The sequence below is a fragment of the Pieris brassicae genome, chromosome 10, assembly GCF_905147105.1.
Source record: "Pieris brassicae chromosome 10, ilPieBrab1.1, whole genome shotgun sequence".
Classification (NCBI taxonomy): Eukaryota; Metazoa; Arthropoda; class Insecta; order Lepidoptera; family Pieridae; genus Pieris; species Pieris brassicae.
Genome location: NC_059674.1, coordinates 18416454 through 18436054, shown reverse-complemented (window position 1 = coordinate 18436054; position 19601 = coordinate 18416454). Strand labels below are relative to the sequence as shown.

Below are 19601 nucleotides of genomic sequence, written 5' to 3'. Positions count from 1 at the left end.
TTCCGTTCAGACAATACCCCTTGTTTTGAAAGAAAAGATTCCACCACAATTATACCTTCCCGAGAACGGCGAATCAGACGTCGCGGCTCTGGGGATGACAAAGAACGTAGAGATTCAGTAGATGGACATAGACATAGAAGGGATTCTGTGGTAGCTCCACCGCCAAGAATCGTTGCCACACATAAAAAGAGAAGACCATCCCCACCAATGCAAGCACCACCCTCATTTGTTGATGCTTCTTCAGATCCCGGGCCATCTCACGTACCAGCAGTAACTGTAGTAACGGTGCACGAGCCAAGTCGATCCGATGGTGAATGCCCCCCGATAACAATGCCAACTATCATAACCTCTGCGGTTACGCCATCACCAACATCGCCAACTGTCCCCAGTGTCAACACAGTGACGACTCAAGCTTCTCCCACACCATCTGTCAACCAAGTCAGTCAAGGTACACAAGAATGCCAAACGATTCAAACTACACAAACAACTCCAGGAGGAAGGAGTCCTCCTAACTTAGGAGGACGCCGAGACTCCACAACTCAATGTGGTCGGACAAGAAGAGACTCACGTGCCACTGCTAGCCCAGAACGTCGGCTAGGTCGATTACAAAGACAAGCAACTGCATTTGATGATCCCATTGGCCCACCTGGAACAAGGCGACCTTCTCTGGAGCCAGATGATGCTGGAAGAGCTCGCCGTGACTCTTTAAGTCCCGATTCTGCAGTTAGGACAAGACGTGAAAGAAATCAACTTAGTCCTGACAGGGCTGGTGGCGGAGAATTAAGCCCATCAGCAGCGCGACGACGAAGTCGTTTGAGAAGACAAGCTTCTTGTGCTAGAATGGGACGAGCTAGAAGCCCAGAGTCTAGTTCATGCTCTAGTCGTGATCCTAGCCCTTGTGCAAGGCCCCCGGAAAAAACAATTTTTAGAAGACAATCAACAACTGAAGAGATATTAATAGCTAGAGGCTTTCGTCGTCAATCTACCACGGAAGAAATGATACGGTGTCGTAACTTTAGGCGGCAAAGTTCTCAAAGTGATGATGCCTGCATGCGCGCTAGAGGTCGACGCGATTCATCGACTCAAATATTAGATGGCACAATCGGTACTATGACTGTTGAAACAACGAGCACATTTTTCGATTCAAGCACACAAACTGGTAAGTTCTATCTATAATAGATTTATAATTTAAATAAAATTAGATTGTTATAAATATTCAAACAACGTTTGTGATTAATCTACCCAAACGACATCTATTGGACGTTATTACAAATACATGTGTAATTACATTTTCATTAAATATCTGTTTAATCACAAACTAATCGAAGCGGTGCATATTGTTCAATTTTCAAAAGAAGAAATTAATTAAACTGATTTAGTGGTAATTTTTGAATGTAACATTATTATGTTACATTTAAAATCTTAGAAATTCGTATGAAAATAAGTTAATTAAATCATCCATTCTTCTCAAAACAATTTATTTCAAAGACAAGCAATTAGTTATACACAAAGACAAAGCCCGTGCAAAATTTCCACCTGAACTTTGCGAGTACAAAGACACCACGTGTTAGCCCTCCGCCCCTTTCCGTCCACCAATCACGAATCTATTATCTCTGTCACACGCGTATCGACGAAAAAGCTATAGAGGGCTTTTGAGGAGAGTGGCGCCATCCGCAAAAGCTCTGAAATCGTGAGTCATTTTGAATAGGCAGCGCTTTCGCGCGGACCTCGGCCCCGCCATGAGATGAGTGAAGACGAGCGGCGCAGGCCCGTAGCTCGCGCCTTGTCATCTGTTGCCTAACGCTGCCATGTTTACTAAAATGAAAATGACGTGCCGTACACAACGAATAACCTCTACGAGATTTTGACAAATTCGCAAAACATCCCATTCGATAGCACAACGAAACAATACTTGTGAAGCTTTTTTATATTAAGTCAAACGTTGGTGTGTTATCACTCAATAGTGAAGGTGTAACAATTAATATTTACGAGTGAACTTAACCTATTTAACTGATATCAAACGGAACACCTATTTTTATATTTTTATGACGACAGAGTTGATATTTCGGAACATTTTTAGTAAGAAGTTTTAGTAAAAGTGAAAGTGAGCACGATGGTGAGTATATTTGATAATGAAAACAAGTGAATAAAAACAAATATAATTATTTATGTTAATTTACTATAGACACAAAATTATCTATTATTTCCACTACATCTTAACAGCTTGGTACAATGTAAATAATATTTATAAAATAAATGTAACATTTAGAAAATATCTAATAATCATTTTTGTGAATAAAATACTAATAATCGACAGTCTAGTAAATCGAATAATCGAAAGTAAATATATTATATGTACCATAAATTTAATTTATAAAATAAATTTGTAAAGATGAAAAAACAATAAATTGTGTACCTTATTTAAAAGCCTATTTACAAAATAAGATAATTATTAAAGTTATCTCATATACGAATGTTCTATGCCGTCAAATGCATTCTAAATAAACAATTACTTCCAAATAAAGAGATGATTGAAACAATATTTTCCAGCGTAATAGGCCGTTACATTTAAAATGACGAAAGCATTTCAGGCTCACGCAATAAAAAAGAAATGAAAAATACCTATTTATTGCCCACTTTACTGCCTACGAGGCATTAATTACGATCTCCTATAGCTGTTTTTATACTTCAATAAAATACTCAGGTAGGTTTTATAGTATCATTTATTTTATCGATATATTAAACGTGTCATAAATTTAAAGTTGCCAAGTACGGAAAGCTTTTTCCCAAACCTGAGTTTTGAGTTTGTTAGTATTCATTTATGAAATAGATGTATAACAATAATTATTATTTAGAGTGTCAAGGATTATTAAGTTTTATGAATTCATGTTTAATCTAGTAATTTTAAACATTATCAGTTTTTTTTTTTTAAAACAGGTTAATACCTATATCGCGCATCATAATTTGATCAAATCTCGTATATTCGCATAACATCATAAGCATGATTATACAATATACATACATTACACACATACATTCTCGATAAATGAAGTATCCACAATAAAAAGATAATAACAATTCGAATCTGTATTTCCTGAAATAAATGAAATACCAAATAATATCTAACTCATCAGTACGTATACGTTAAGTCAATTTATTTCATGTATAAGCTCTGAAAATAATTTAATATAAATATATTTTATAATAAGGTGTTATAGTTTTTCTGTTGGATGTTGAAAAAAGTAATTTATTTGCAAATGATAATATGTTGTATATAGTAACTAAGCCATTGCCAAACAAAATAATTAAGTATTTTCTCATAAGTCCATCTTGAAGCAACCAAAGTACCCAATATGAACGGTCTGCTTCAAGCATTTATAAAGCTTAAATATAAAAGTGGACACAGTTTCGCCTTTAGCAGAGGTACACAGGCGTTGGCAGAGTTCCCATTGGATCCAATCCGCCCTTTGGCATCGTTCCAAAGCAAAAATCGCTTTCACTCTCCTAGTTGCGCGATTTGACACGCACAGCTCAAAATTAAACCTTCGTCTGAATATAAAGCCATCGTTAAGATGATCACTGTATAGATAGGTTCATATTTAGTATGCGCTGGAATCATGCTCAAAATATCACTTATTTGTCAAAGGAGCGACGTGTCTGTGTCATAATATTATTAATATATAATATTATATATATGAACTACTTGTACCACGGACCCTTTCAAAACTAAGAATCTAATAAACGCTATTTAGAGTAAAAGTTATCAGGTTGATTTTTTTAATAATATTTTTTTTTATAGAACCTTCCCCGCTGTATGACAACAACCATTACCACGAGGAATGTCTGCGTTGCAACTCCTGTGGATTGAACCTCACTGGACCCAATCAGGTACTAATAAAAAAAATACTGTAACAGATACTTTTTTTTTGTTCCCTAATCATTATAATATATTTTTCGTTGAGTCAAATCAAGGTATCTTTAATATAGAGATGTGTGTAGATAAATAAGTTGCGCATCAAATTTTCTTTGTGATAAAAGTGGCAACAACGTAAAAAATCTTTTGTCAATATTTATACCGTTTGGCCGAATTGATGAAAATATATTTATATCATCATAAGAACGTTATAACAACTTGTTATGAGTAGTTAGTAGTTTACTTACCGTAAGTCCCCATGTGTAAGATTTTTCTTTGATTTGCAATTGTTTTAGTAAGATTGATTTCCTTTCTCGACCCTAATGGCCTCCTGAGATTACTTCGATTAATTTCGATCAGCGCTAGTTTGTTTTCAATTCGTTGCTATTATTAAACAGTATTTTATAAAACAAACTTCACGTTAATTATTAGTAGTCAACGCTATACGTAAGAAATATATGTAGTAAAACTTAGTATATTTTTCTTAACAATTTTGTTCCTAAAATTAGTGTATTTGTTAGTCTGGTTAAACCATGTTTTTATAATTTTGTATATATATAGTGAAGTGTTATGCAAGTAAAATGATGCATTGTAGCAGCTACTTGTAGTTCAAAACCGAATCCAACTAGATCTCTGACATTATTTACAAGATTTGTTGTACAAACCTGTTTTCGTTTTTTTCGCCAAGAAATTATTTATTATATTTAAACTTATACTTAAAGATAGCTATTACGTACTCTAGGGTATGTAAGATGTTATTAGTTTGATTCTGATTAGTAAATACCATCTCTAGTAAAATCACAGACAAGTGACACGATCCGTCTTTTCATTTAACTAATAATAACAACAAAAATTGTGAAAATATTTCTGATTAACGCAATTCTGTTTAAAAATTCTAGTTACATTTTTTTACACAAAATTAACTTAAGTGTTATTCGATCTCTCTTTTTAATTAAGTTTAATTTAGACAACTTCTTTGACCAGCTAATATTATTTTAGGAGCACAGTTTAGTCGAATATTTGAACATTACTCCATATATTACAAATGTTCATATGTTTTATCTACTTGCTTGTTAAAGACAGTAAATTTACTAAAATAAAAAATAAATCCAGCCGTGTGAAGCCGGGACAAGCTAGTTTTATATAAGTTCATAAAATAAAGTAATATTATATATATAGGTTAATTGTTTACAGAGTATACTCCTCCCTCAAAGACCGCCAACGCACCCACTAAAATGTGACCATAGGCTGCGATGACTGGCCTTTTTGGAGGTTCCGTAGGCTCGATCCTATGCAATAAAAAAATGACATGTGATAATTTATTACACATGACACTACATAATAGATAGTACAAAGTTGGCCATTAAGTTTAAGCATTATGTATCTTGATAACGATGCAAGTCATCTACGAAACGTAATGCCCAATTACCCACAGATTTAAGGAAAGACCTTTTAGTTTTCGATCAAAATCTGGGTGAATTTGAAGATATTTATATATTTGATTGGAATAGATCTTTTGGGGTTTCCGAAAATACGAAATTATTATCTATATGGTTTTTTTGACACATGTTTTAGTAACTTTTTCTTTGTAGAAACGTGCGAGGCGTTTCAAGAATCATATACTCTGCGATCTACACTTCGCAGACGTAGCGCTGATGGAGTGTAGCGACTTTATGCAACAGCTTCGCAGCTTCAAACCCCAGTCGCTGGGCTGTGCAGTCGCCAGGCGGAAGTCATCGACCACATTAATATTCCCTCTACCACCGCAAGCGTGCTCAGGTAATGTTAAAGACATAAATCATAAAGTAAGCTTAAGAATCAAGTTGGCATAGGCATATGACAATATACAACCTTTTCCTATCCACGATCTTCGAATGAAGTCAGAATCAGGCGTTTTCGCAGGTATGTTTTAACAATTTTCTTAGGGGTTCTATTAATGTTACAAAACTAAAACAAAGCTTATAGAAGTAACAAAGGTATGGAAACTGAAGGGACCAATATTAATCGTTTTTAAATGTACTTATTGGCGTAGAAGATTTTTTATTTAACATAAGAATATAGTTTAACTTTCAACGCCTTAATGTGTGGGGCACCATCACTATGTGGTTACCTACTGAAGTATTTCCAAACCAATTCGACTCAGGGTACTTCAAGAAAAGAGCGTTCCAATTCTTAAAAGGCTAACATCACACTCGCGATCCACTAAGAGTATCATTTCAATTTCTCATAAATTACTTAAATTCTATTTATTGCATACTATGTGCTGTAGTTTTTAGTTTATCTCGAACAGACATACATACGTAACGGAGGTCTTTGTTCTGTTACAATAGTAATAGGATGCTTATTATCTATAAAGACCGAGTTTTAATCTCGTAATAAAAGCTTAGACGCAATATTAATCTCACTTAATAAGATAAGGAGTTAGAAATATTATAAAATGCTTAGCAACCCGAAATCTAAGTTGAGTGAGATTGTCTCCAAATTCTCTGCTTAATTGACAAGATAAAACGCGTCGGCCATTTTGTCTTCACAAACTTACTAATAATGCCAATTATGAATATAATTTAATCAATACAATTTTGCTCGTGATAGGTAATTGTGGCGCAATTATATTTGGCGTTAATGTCTCATATACGAGTATGTACAGCATGTATATTGGTAAGTCAAACAATGTAAAGAAATGTCTAGTGGCACAATAGCCCTAAGTTTTGTCTTTGATTTCCTTTTTATTGTTTTATTAATCATCATGATTCAAGAATTCTGCTTGAACTTCCAATCGTTTGACCAATATTAAACTTGTGGCTAAGCGTGACCCCCAAACCTATGGTCGTTGGAAACCCAGTTGACCATCAAGTAAAACATCGAATGAAAACTGGCATTTGACAAACAATATTCAGCGACGTTATGGCAATTTAATTACACAATATTTTAACAGTTCCAGAAAGCTTAGGCCAACATAAAAGAGGGTAGTAATTTCTTTATATTCATTCGTTATAAATAAATGAATGGATATTTGAAACCGATCGTTAAAAATAATCTTCATAACACCAGCTCTAAATATAAGTCCCATTATGCAGTGAGGCTGCACTGAGCTCCTGTCACCTGTCACCCGACAAACAGTCAATAAATGTCAGACGAAAATGGAGGAAACGTGTTGGCGGCTAATTATACCTGGAATAATCATTATTTTATTTGATCGAGTCCATTTACGTTTCGAATTACTTAGAACCTTTTAACTATTTTGTTTAACAAATCAAGATTGAATCAAAAGAGATTTTATTTTATAAACATTTTCCTATCTCATAAATTAAACCTAATCAATGTTAGTCTAAGTAAAAAAACCGAAAAAGTAATGGAATTTCCATTGAAACTTTCAAATGTAAAACGAAAATGTAATTTCCCGTATTTCCGGTGTGGAGCCACAGATTCACAAAAACTCCGTTCGCTCACCGGAAGGGCCCACATAAATGTGAAATACATAGGCTCTCGAAAAGGTCTGTCATTGTGAACATTTCGTGTATTGTGATGTGCTACATCCATTTATATAATATATTTAAGGAAAACTATTACGGTACAACTCAAAGAGAAAGCTTTAGGTATAATAAAAATACTTAAACGTTACAATTGTGTCCATAATAGGGTGATATGTTATGATATAATTTAAAACTGAATGTTAACCTATATCTTTATACTATTAAATATAATAATACCTGTGACATTTCCTGCGTTATGGAGGTCAACCTTTGAATATACATCATTCTAACAATATGTTAAAAATGTGAATGTCTTGTATATAAACAAAGACTCTCTGTTGTTTTTTATTGTCACTTTAAAAAAACTAATTAATCAACTTTGTAAGTTATCAAAGTCAAATTAGTTTAAAACCGTTAATACGAATCCTTTATTAAATTTGTCAATGTTGCTCGATCTATAAATTCACGACAATTCAAAAGTCGCTAGTAAAAATGATTATGGAGTTATTGTTATTATCGACCATTTAATATTTGTAATATTGCAGCCGATACCAGCGCCGTTGCTCCGACATACATTATAATGAATATAACCTTGTCTTCTATAGTTGAATTAATAATTTCAATATTTTTCCTAAGAAAAGTCTGCCTTCTTTTAGCACAAATAATATATTTAAAAAATAGGCCAATAATTCAGAACAACCTCAAATCGATTTCCGTTCACAATCGAATAAGTCGACACACAACCTACATTAAAGGTAACTTGTTCGCTGTGAGAGCCCTAAATCTTGTTTGTGCCACCCCAATGCGTGGATAGTTAGCAATACATACAATGTAAAACTGAAATAATTCGAACCGGTTCGTTGTTCGAATTTTTCATTTTTATGTGAATTTATTTCTATATGTTTTTGAGAATTTATTTATAATTATAAAACATATTTTTTATTAGTTTTACTGATATCAATTTAAAAAAACATACTCATCAAATATGTATGTTTTTATTAATTTACAATCCTCATTGTATAAGTAGTTTTTGCAACTTGTTTTTTGCATTATTTTGTTTTATAAGCTGTGCATCCTCTAAAAAATGTGCAATTTTATTTTTAAAAATTAAACTCTGTGACTTTTACCGGAAATGAAAAACCGGTATTGAGTAAACATGTAAGTGATAAACCCCAAAGGCCCGCGAATATGTTATCAACTTCCCACCCCAGCCAAAGTTCAACACTTTACAACCAACCCAATGTTCACAAACCTACATTCGGTACAAACCCTTTCAATAAAATTGCTATGTTTGTTTATTTAAGGTTTGGTTTTCTGAATTTTTCAATAAATTAATTAGCATTATTTTACTTATAAATACAGTTAACTAATAAACTAATTAAATTCTACTAACGTGAAGAAAATATTTCTTAGATAAGTAAACAGTAAGAAGACGTCAACAAAATGAATCTTTTTCTTTTGAAAGATTCATTTTCTAATATTAAATATGTAATAGAGGTGAGAACTGTCGAAGGTGACTGGTGCCCACAGAGCATTGGAGCGGATCATCCTAAAAATAAAACAGATTCACAAAATTCGAGGTGATCTCATCAAGGTGAAAACTAAGATCACCGCGGTAAGTCACGCTTTACAGCTGAAACAGAAATGGCCGGGTCATATTGCAAGGTGTACAGAAAAAAGATGGACCTCCATGAAGAAGAAACGGGAAAACCACAAAATCGATCTGACAACATACTGAAGGTTTCTGAGAAGAAATAGATGGAGCAAGCTACGAACAGATGGTATTTCCAGAGGAGACCTTTACCCAAATAGGATCCATACTGCAGATCACAGAGAAACGGAAATAATAATAACTAACATAGACTAAGAGTATAATAAGAAAACTAACACTTGCTATGTATTTTTATTAACACTAAACACAATCTTTATTGTAAATAATTTAAATTCTTATACCCAACATTTCAGGAGTATCATAACAGTTTTCTATCAACCCTGAAAAACACGAACAAAAAAATATCGATTGAGGTGTATTTATAATTAACAAAGCCTGTATACGTCTTTAATAAAACACTATACTAAAAATAATTCGTTTCCTTTTCCACACTTCATACAAAAACAGAGCGTGACATGATATCAAATTAAAATCCAAAGCTAAGCGTTCGCCGAAAGCCAAAACACACATTGAAATATTAATTAAACCTTCACGTTGTGTGATAAAGCACGTAATTCATAAAAACTGTGTACTGTCATTTAATTTAACAGCAGGTAACAATCGTTTATTAGCATAACAATTATTAAAAAGAAACTGTAAGAAAAGCTTTTGTTTATAAGTGTATAAGTTGCTAGCGACGAGGCTTTTTTAGGTTCTCCTTTGTTGGTAACAGCTTGGAGGAGCAGATAGATTTCTGTGTATGTTTAATTGTGTTATTTTTATACGCTTTCTAAACAGTTCTTGTTTCGACGGTAAAACAATCCACGGACAATGAAATTATGTATAAAAAAAATTACTACGCCATGGCATATTATTGTTAAAATTGCTTTCATTGAGATTTTAGACATTTTTTTGTATATTTTTATTAATTACATGTCGTTAGTATTATTTACTATTAAATGTACTTAATTGCCGAGTATTGTAATTATGGCGTATAATTATAATTAATGATAATATCTTTTAATTGAGTTTATTTATTATAAAGTTTGTACATATAGAGATGTTGAGTCTCTCTGCATCTTCTACCGCATTTACCATGGAAAGTGTTGAGAGGAGTTGTTCGGTGTGTAAATACCTGCAGCTGAGTTTCATTATCGGACGTCAAGGCAAAATACAAAATACCATCCGTATCACCTCGACGTCCGTCGTTCCACAACTGAGCGTTTTCTAATGTAGTTTTTGCCACCACTTAGGGTCCTTCTTAAAAGGCCGGCACCGCACTTGCGAGTCTTCTAGCAATATGAGTGTCCATGGGCGGCGGTATCACTTAACATCAGATGAGCCTCCTACCCATTTACCTCCTATTACATAAAAATAAAAGAAAATTATAACTACAATAATTGTGTACATTTGAAGACATACAAGGCAAAAAACCATCGACTTTTTCTTACGTAAAGACTCACATAGTACTTTATATACTATAAAACATCTAGTATTATATAAAGCAATAATACAAAATATACAAATTTATCACATAAAGCTATACGTACCCATTAAATGCACTTAGTACTGGTTATTAACGAAATATTTTACAAAGATTTATCACAATCGAAACTACGTATATAATATTAAATTCATGAATATCGTTTCGATTCTCATTTAAATTTCAAACCAGATATTCAAAGCAGATGAACCGACAAATACACACGGAGCCTCTTTCTCTATTCAACTAAATCATGTTCTTTGTGTGTCTGATTTGAATAATGTCTTAATTATGACATGTTTCTATTGAATTTAAGCTTCATAGGAAATGTGCTTGGACGTTCATATAACAGCGTGAGTTAGTGGATCTCGGCCCATAACATCTGTCTTATGTTAAATTATTGCAATACTATGTTAATAATAACAAGAGCCTTTATTTCGGACAAACATTTATTTTTCTATTGTATTATTTTTAGGTGTACCCTTATTTTTCCTCCTCCTGAGACCATCTCAAAATTCACTGTGCTACTCTCCACCACATGCTGTATTTTGGTATATCCATCTTCTAAATTATATTTTCGTTCATTGGTGGTATAGTACTTTCATGATGCTGCCATGTCCTCCGCTCTTAAGTTTATTTATTTAAAAAAAAATGATAAAACTATATAATTATCAGTATAAAAAAATAAATGCGTTTTTATTTATTTGTTTTAATATTTGAGCGCTACCATTTGATAGTAGGCTGTTCTTAAATAGAAATAGGGATGTTGTCGTCGGTCAGACCGTTAGGACTGACTTTGCGAGACGCAATATGCAAGCAGACTACATCTATAATAAATTAAATAGGCTGCTTAACATCTACCCGCTTACCGTCTACAGTCTAAAAATACGACTAAAGGACTGGCACATGAACATACCCTACGCAGAGTTGGAGCTTCTTCTGAGGCCTAGTATGTAGTACAGACTTTATTCATTCACTCACTCACTCACACATTTGCACTCACACACTCACTTATGCACTCAAGTGTGTTGATAACAGTTAAAAATCAATAACAAAAAAAAAGTTACTAGAAGATGTAACCAAATTATATATAAAATAAATATTTTAAGGATTGTATAACTAAGTTTGTTATGAAAGAGCTGGAAACCCTGACACAGGTATATTTTTTTACTTAAAAGGGTTCCCAAATCTTACACATTGTAATGAAATTGAACTTAAAATGAATAAACATATTTTATTATTATTATATTTATTTATTTATTATATTATGCATTATTATAGGATGAGGGTAGGGAGAAAATGGGAGGCACAGGCGGTGATTGCCGTGGTTTTAAGACATTAATTGTATCTGGTGTGATGTATAATTTTGAATTATTTCGGAAATAACTGTGTTATGGGATATGTTTTCTAATTATTATTTTAAGATTCGGTTTTATTTTGTTGTGAAGCTATCTGAAATGTTTTCTTTCTTTTAGCTTTAGGAAACGTCCTCAAATTAGATGTTCATTATTGAATGATAAATTAACAAATTTCTTAATGTGGTAAATAATAGGTTTGGTAGGATAAACCAAAATCCTCCTGACGTCCAAATTTATTAAGTTAATTATAAGATTTATTTTAATATATTTTAGTTTTGCATTTTTCTAGTTTAATTGTTTGAGGTTCCCTTTGATAAATAATATCTATCTATATATTATCCTAATTTGTGCTAATTTGTTATATTTAATGTTAAAAACTCATAACATCATATCAAAAAGAAGAAAGAAGATTTTGCCTCTCGATACACTCTAAGTATGAACGCCAAGCGTACTTTTTAGTTTGGTGTTCTACCTTACAGTGAATTGAGTGACAGATGACATCAAGAGAAGAATACGAGAAGAGACATAATAATGAAGATTACAAAATACTGAAACATTATGAGATGCATATGTCTGTACATACAGAGTACAATTCAGAGCAATTAGTCAGATTTATTAGGAGTATTGTACGTGGAAATTGTTACCGACGGTACCCATAAATACCAAATAGAATTTGAAGCTTTTATATAACTTATTATATAGTATTCTTTTATTTATTTATTTTGTTATAATTGTTTTATCGATTGGCTAACCTTCCAACTGAACCGGCTTTAAGTCAAAAATAATCGAAATTATGTTATTCTTAGCTGCCAAATCCAAATACATACTAATGAAATTTATCACACATGCTTCGACTTGAATAGTTATCCAATACCAAAATTTTCATTCACACCGGTCAAACCGTAGTTTAAAAATAGTTCAGATATGAATCGTAAAGCGAATATTACTTAACAAATAACATTTAATGTCCGTATATTCAGAGGCGAGCATGAAAATAGCATTGCATTCGGAGATGATGCTGCAACGTTGCGGGTTGTATAATTTTACATTTTCCACGAAAACAAGCTCAGCTCTCTGATGTAATAACTTACTTTATTGAAATTTACTCTGTGTTCATACTAGATATTTAATTGCTATTGAATATTATTTTGTTCGTCGTTCATTAGCTCCAGGGTTTTAGTGTAATAGTTCATTTATCGTTCAGGCTCAATAATAATTTAATCTTCTTCTTCAGTCATATTTCTGAAGGTCGTGTTGTGGCGTCGCATATCGCAAGGCAAATAATTTAATAAATCAATATAAATAATATCAATATATATATAAGTTCTGTAACAAATGAAAATGCATTTTTTGTAGTAATGTTATTAAATTAATACCTCCATATTTATTAAAGTCTCAGCAAAAAATAACAAAATATTCTATTCGAAAGGTGGTGGGTAAGGCCACCTTTGGCTTTGATCTGTTTAATCTGTTTGGCCACGAATCTATGGATTTATGCACTGTTTTCATGGGAAATTTCGCCACTGCTGGCTCCAAAGATTTTTTAAGAGGCTCAATGTCGCCGTGTCGTTTAGAGCAGGCCATGTCATCTAAAACTGCCTATATATTGAAGCCAGTTTTCATTCCATGTTCACCGAAATTGAGTTTTCTGACTCCTTGATTAGATACGCCCTATCAAACCATCACTGACGCAGGATGATGACCACGTATTACCTTTCCGGCCACCTGAGCGGCGCCTTTAGAACTGTGAGCGTACAATTTATCATTTTGCTTATTGTAGTGTTCTTCAATCGTGATTTTTTTTTTTCATTATTATTTTGTGTGCTTTTCACCTGCGTATCGCAACAAAAAGCGTCTTGATCGATCAGCGCTCTTTAATTATAATGATTGGTTTAGGTTATGTCCAGTATATTGACAATAAGCACCAAACTTCAGGTCATGTTTTATAATACGAATATATACGAATACGGCCGATACCAAGCTTTTGAAGTGTCTGGAATATAACCGACGGCTCAACACCCACTTTGTGCAAGGCGATTACAGCGATCCTATTTTCTTTAACACCCCAATTCCATACTGTATGTCGATAATGAACACGTTAAAATCTGTGAAATGGTGCTAAACGAAATAAATTTTTAAAATAATATACGTGTTCAAAATTTAAAATAATTAAAACGTTTAAAAACGTTTACGTTAAAACGTTTCGTTCGTTGTTTCTTCTTATTCGTCGTTTTCGTAGAACAATGTCAATGCTACGGCGTAGCTATTCAAATTGTCACTCTACGCACATGTACAGTAATTTAAAAATGTTTCGTTCATACTTGTGAAGATAAATTATAAATTGGTTTTGACGTCAGTAATAAGCAGTATTCGTTTAAAACATAACCATGGTTTGGTTATATTAACGATAACATGTATCAATTAAAAATTGTTATAACTTAACAAAAATATTTTGCCAGTTTTCCAGCACAATACTCTTTTGGAAAACATACTCGGTAATTTGTAGTTTACAAGGATTTCGGAGAATCGGGGCAACCGTAGCACTTAAACCGTGCGACACTCTCCCAGTTAATATTTTCGCAGCTTAAGCCCGAATGTAAATACTTTATAGGCCTCGCAGACCAAGCGGTTAATGGCAGGGGTATCAGATTTCCGCACCCATTATTTAGGTATGCTGAACAAAGAAGCTAAATTATTTAGCATTTATTTTTTTAGCAAGCGCATTTTTATATTATTTTATATATCTCATAGAATTTGAATTACGAACCTCAAAATATTTTGTTGATTTTTTATAATGCTTTGTGAACAGATACAAGTCAAACAAATACAGCATGAAGTTTATATCAGCAAAGAGTTTTCACTATTATTGTTTGCTATAGGCGCGCATTTTTCATAGACAATGTCAAGTTATAATTTTACTAATATTGTCCATACAAAATGTTTTTCTATGAGTTTAGGTAAATTCATTTAAAAACGTCTAGGTGTCTTAGCTTTACATCCGAAATTTAATTAACAGAATTCAATTATCCATATAGGTAACTATGTTCACTTATCTCAATCAATTCAATGTTAAAAAAAAGTACCCGTACAAGTTTTTAAATCAAGGGCGTACAGCGAATGATAAGAAAAGAATTTTTCTTATCATTTTCTCTATTTGGTCACTTTTTTTGATCGCCAAGTTTTTTTTTTATAAATATTCAATAATAAACATTGGATCACCTAAACAAGCAAAGCCGGTTATTATTTTATGTAAATGCCGAAGAGTATCGGTTTTCCATAATTTCAATTAACAGTAAGGCTTTAGAATTAATTTCGATTGAAGTGGATTAATTAGTAGGCTTTGAATTGACTCCGCGAGGTTTTCACTAGCTCATATATGTAATGTCAATGTTAAATTGTGGATAAGGGTCTTCATATTACTGCTGGACTAAATTATTGAGAAGCCATAGATTTGAATTGATCACTGTGTTTTATATTTACGAACTTAGAGTATTCGGTCAACATTAAAGAATATTTCAGACGTATTGACCAATACGATAAATATATATTTATTAACTTCGTCCATTTCTTTTAGATGAATTCTGTGAAGAATATCCACATAACTTGATACCAACGCCTGGCTACTGGATCGAGTGCTCAAGACAGAAGATCGCGACAGACACAATATGGGACGAATCCGAATCGGAACATGACAGTGGACCAGACAGAGAAAATGATAATGGTAAGTTGTATATAGATGTATATATTAAGTAGGCAGAATTATTTTTAGTATGTTTTTCAATCAATAATAGTTTAATACTCTTTTTGTCACGGCGCAAACACAATTTGACAGAAAGAGACGAAAGAGTATTTTAGTTTATCACAATTACACTGATTTAGAATATATATGTTTTTTATAATGCTAAAATTCTAACCTATACATAATAATCATAATGTTGAACCAGATGGTACAATTTCGCAATATACTACAATAATACACAAACACTGTTTATATTAAGTTTCACTTATTAACACAGCCATTATGATGTTCTTTACAATTTAACGCGGAACTTAGGTAAAACATAAAATATCCAATAATAAGAAATCATACCACAGAAGACGCATTATTGTAAATAATGCTCTAATAACATTCAAATATAATTAAGATAGCGAAATACTTCAACAGAGTTATAAGTTTGATGAGCGAATTTCCATAAACTCGATCAATTTCCCGAGTGATTGATGGAAACCCTACGCGCCAATCCGTCAAGACAATGTGTTAGGAAGGCGTATGTGTGATTTGTCTGTGAATTTATACTTGAAATAAATATTTTATGGCCTATCAAGTATATGAAATTATGGATTTAAGTTTGATGAGTTCTATCGTTAACAAACGTAAGGCATTATTTGATAATAATAATTAATTTTGTATATATAATTAAATATAATGCCTTTATTATTAAGCGGAACAGAGGGGATGGGATATATATTACAGACACATCACCATCAGGCTCACCTTATTAAAGCTTAAAGATTTCAGCTTAGAACTTGAGTTTTATTCATGTGTCTATTGTTTGCGTCAACAACAAAGCTTTTCAATAATCTATTGTGATTGACAAAAAATCACGCGAAACTATTGGGAACTTGTTCATATTCTAAATACATCTGAAATGTAATCTTTGTTTGGCCATAGACAATAAATGTTAGTTTCTAATCAGAGTACGAGAAATATTCAAATAAAAGGAATCCACACGGAACTTTTTCAATTTCGATTTTCATTGCATGACTTTTCCAATAACTCTCCCTTAACGGCGACCTTAAAACTTTCAGGCGGCCTGTAAAATATGGACATACCAATTATATAGTGATACCATTCGGATAGATTTTGCATAAATTTGTATGTACGTATGGCGATTTAGTAACGCGGTGTTGCATTATCCGGCGCAAGAATAATAATTTGACAGCAAGATTGTCTACTGGGCTTTTGAAATATTAATTGACTAGGACAAAAAATCCAATACAATTTTGACATTCAAATAATTTAGATACAATTCTAAGTAACAAATAATGGATTGTAGAAACAATTCTTGACGTACAAAATTCACGTTACGTCACCAGCGCTTATGAATTCTGAAGATGTGCAAAGAAGACAGGATGTCACGGCAAATTATTAAAAATGACACCTCGCTTTTACAAAATTATAATTACGCGTCTCACTGCAGAGTTTCCTTTGTTACCCCGAGATATGGAGAAACATTTGTTCATCATAATAATTTACGCGTCGTGAGAAAAACCAAGAAAGTGTTTGTCAAATGATTAAACGTAACCTATGGAGTGTAACGTTCGAACCGTGAATTGAATTGTGACTGTGCACTTATAATGATAAAGTATTTCTTTCAGCACGGTTGTACGGTGCAGAACATCGTAAACAACTACGTGCTGATAAGAAATAAAAATATGTAAATAATGAATAATACAAGTGCAGTGTCCAATGCAGGGCAGGACGGTCACCTATCCTTATGTGATATCGCGTCCCATGGACACTTGGACACGCCACACGCAAGGCCGGCAACACACTCGCGATCCCTCTGGCATTAAAAGTGTCCATGGGCGGCGGTGTCACTTAACATCAGGTGAGCCTCCTGCCCGTTTGCCCACTGTTTTATTTAAAAAAACGCAATTGCGTTGACTACCTTTTAAGGTTATAGAACAAACCTTTTACTTGAGAACGAACAGTATTTTTACTATCTTGGAGCTCATCAAAGAAGTAGTACTAGAAGCGTCAAGTGTTGTACGAAAAACAGTTGAATAAAATCTACTTTGACGTTTACCTCAATATATCTTTTCTGGAAAAACAATTGAAAACTCTTTATGAGTGTGAATAAAATATAGTACTTCTTTAGACCTTGTTGTGAAGTACAATACTAAGAAATAAAACGACTTTCCCGAGAGTTAAGACGCGAGAAAGGTGTACAAACTTGGCTTTTGCATCAATAATGCGCGTGAATGTCACAGGGAAAATTTCTTACTCCCCCTCACGCGATTACCTTCTTCGCTATCCTTATGCGTGGGTGGGAAAAATATTTTACGATTGAAATAATTCAGAAGCACGAAATTTTTTTAGACATTTATCTTTTTGATTCTTCTAAGTCATGCTATTTGATTTTCAACGTAAGCTTTGGCTTATATTTTAATTATTTCATTGATTTTTGATTTCTTTTTACTGAAGTCCTCTATACCTAAATACATCACAGTGAAAACTAATAAACGTATAAGTATATCGTTCCCACCACTATGCGTATGAGTTTAATAAACTTGTATTCAGATTTTATAATTAAAAATAAGCGGAAATCGAGCAAATCTCGTTTTGCCATTTTCTTATTCCTAAAACTATTTTACGCCCCGTTAAATGTTCAAAAATCAACGCTATACACAGTTGTCTGTTCAATTTCTCTGTTATAATTTTTGACGATACTCGTTTATAATGTGATAATGACTCAGCCTGTATGATTCATTGTATTCCATTCCAATACATCAATAAAATACGTCGGGCGCCGAGCGTCTTAGCTGTGATAATGGGACCGCTCGATAGATTGAAAACGTGTGCCGAATGAGACTTGATTGACCCATACTTTCAATAATTTATATATCGTTCGCCTTGAAAAGGCGGTCAAGAGGCTGTTTGGGACATTGCATTCTTGTACACGACGTGGGACGACTCAGGATTAGGATGACTTCTGATAAACAGAGCCTTCCTGTAACTCCTCATCAAAATAATCAAATTTGTAGTATCTGATATAATCTTTGACTGAATGGATATAGTAATAAAAAACAAGTCATTAAGATAGTCGTTGTCGTAGGAAAAAAAATAACAGTCTTTGTTTTCTTCGTGCTTGTTTTTACAATAATTAAACTAACTAGAATCAAAAATCACGTTTTGTTCATTCCTCGATTATTTATAAAACAGTATTTTTTTCACAAACTTAACAATTTATTTAAGAAAATAGTAACGTTTTTAGTTGCCAGTAGGAGTTTATCTTAACTAAAATTAAGTAACCCATAACTTATCTATAAATAAGTTTAAATATCCAGCCCTAGATTTTTGTTACTATTTCTGTATTCAGCTAAATAGCGGTGTCGAGTTACACAAAGTTAATATTCAAATGAGAGAACTTCAAGCGTTTTGTATGTATTCAGAAATTTACCAACTATATGTTGGTTTAGTATTCATTTCTAAAACGAACCAATATCATTATGGAAAAAAGTGTTAGTATGATACTACTTGACTGATTATGATAATTCTTATACGAGTAGAAAGGTGTATAATAGAAATAATTTCGCATTTCTCAGTGATATTTTAAATCCCATTAACTGAAAAACAGTTGGAAAATTAATTGTAAACGGAAAAAATATAAAATATTTCCTTAGAGACTTAACTTATTCTGTAAACCATCGTTTGTTTTAAAAGGTGCTCGCAGTATGTTGAAAAATAATAAATGCTAACTATAAGTAATTAGGTAAGTAAGTAAGTAACTATAATAAGTACAAAAGATTCGTTAATTAAAGGAATGAATAATTATACGTAGTGTAGTATTATAAAACTAAATATTAAGAGGTAATAAATAACTTCAAAAAATAAATTTATAGCTTACTTTATTTCAATAAAATTATTAATAATGAACATTAATTAATAAATAAATTTGACATTGCGCTTAAAAGTTAAAGTTAAACACTCATAAGTAAA

The 19601-nt window shown here is 32.6% G+C and overlaps 1 protein-coding gene across 1 annotated transcript in view; it reads left to right on the top strand.

Moving 5' to 3' along the window:
• Nucleotides 1–2070: 2070 nt before the first annotated feature.
• Nucleotides 2071–19601, top strand: part of LOC123715679 — a 47291-nt gene continuing 29760 nt past the window's right edge. The window contains exons 1-4 of the mRNA XM_045670902.1: nucleotides 2071–2116; nucleotides 3800–3888; nucleotides 5506–5692; nucleotides 15453–15599. Coding sequence (XP_045526858.1) covers nucleotides 5569–5692; nucleotides 15453–15599 — 271 coding nt within the window. The 5' untranslated portion in view covers nucleotides 2071–2116; nucleotides 3800–3888; nucleotides 5506–5568. The remainder of the gene's footprint in view (nucleotides 2117–3799; nucleotides 3889–5505; nucleotides 5693–15452; nucleotides 15600–19601) is intronic.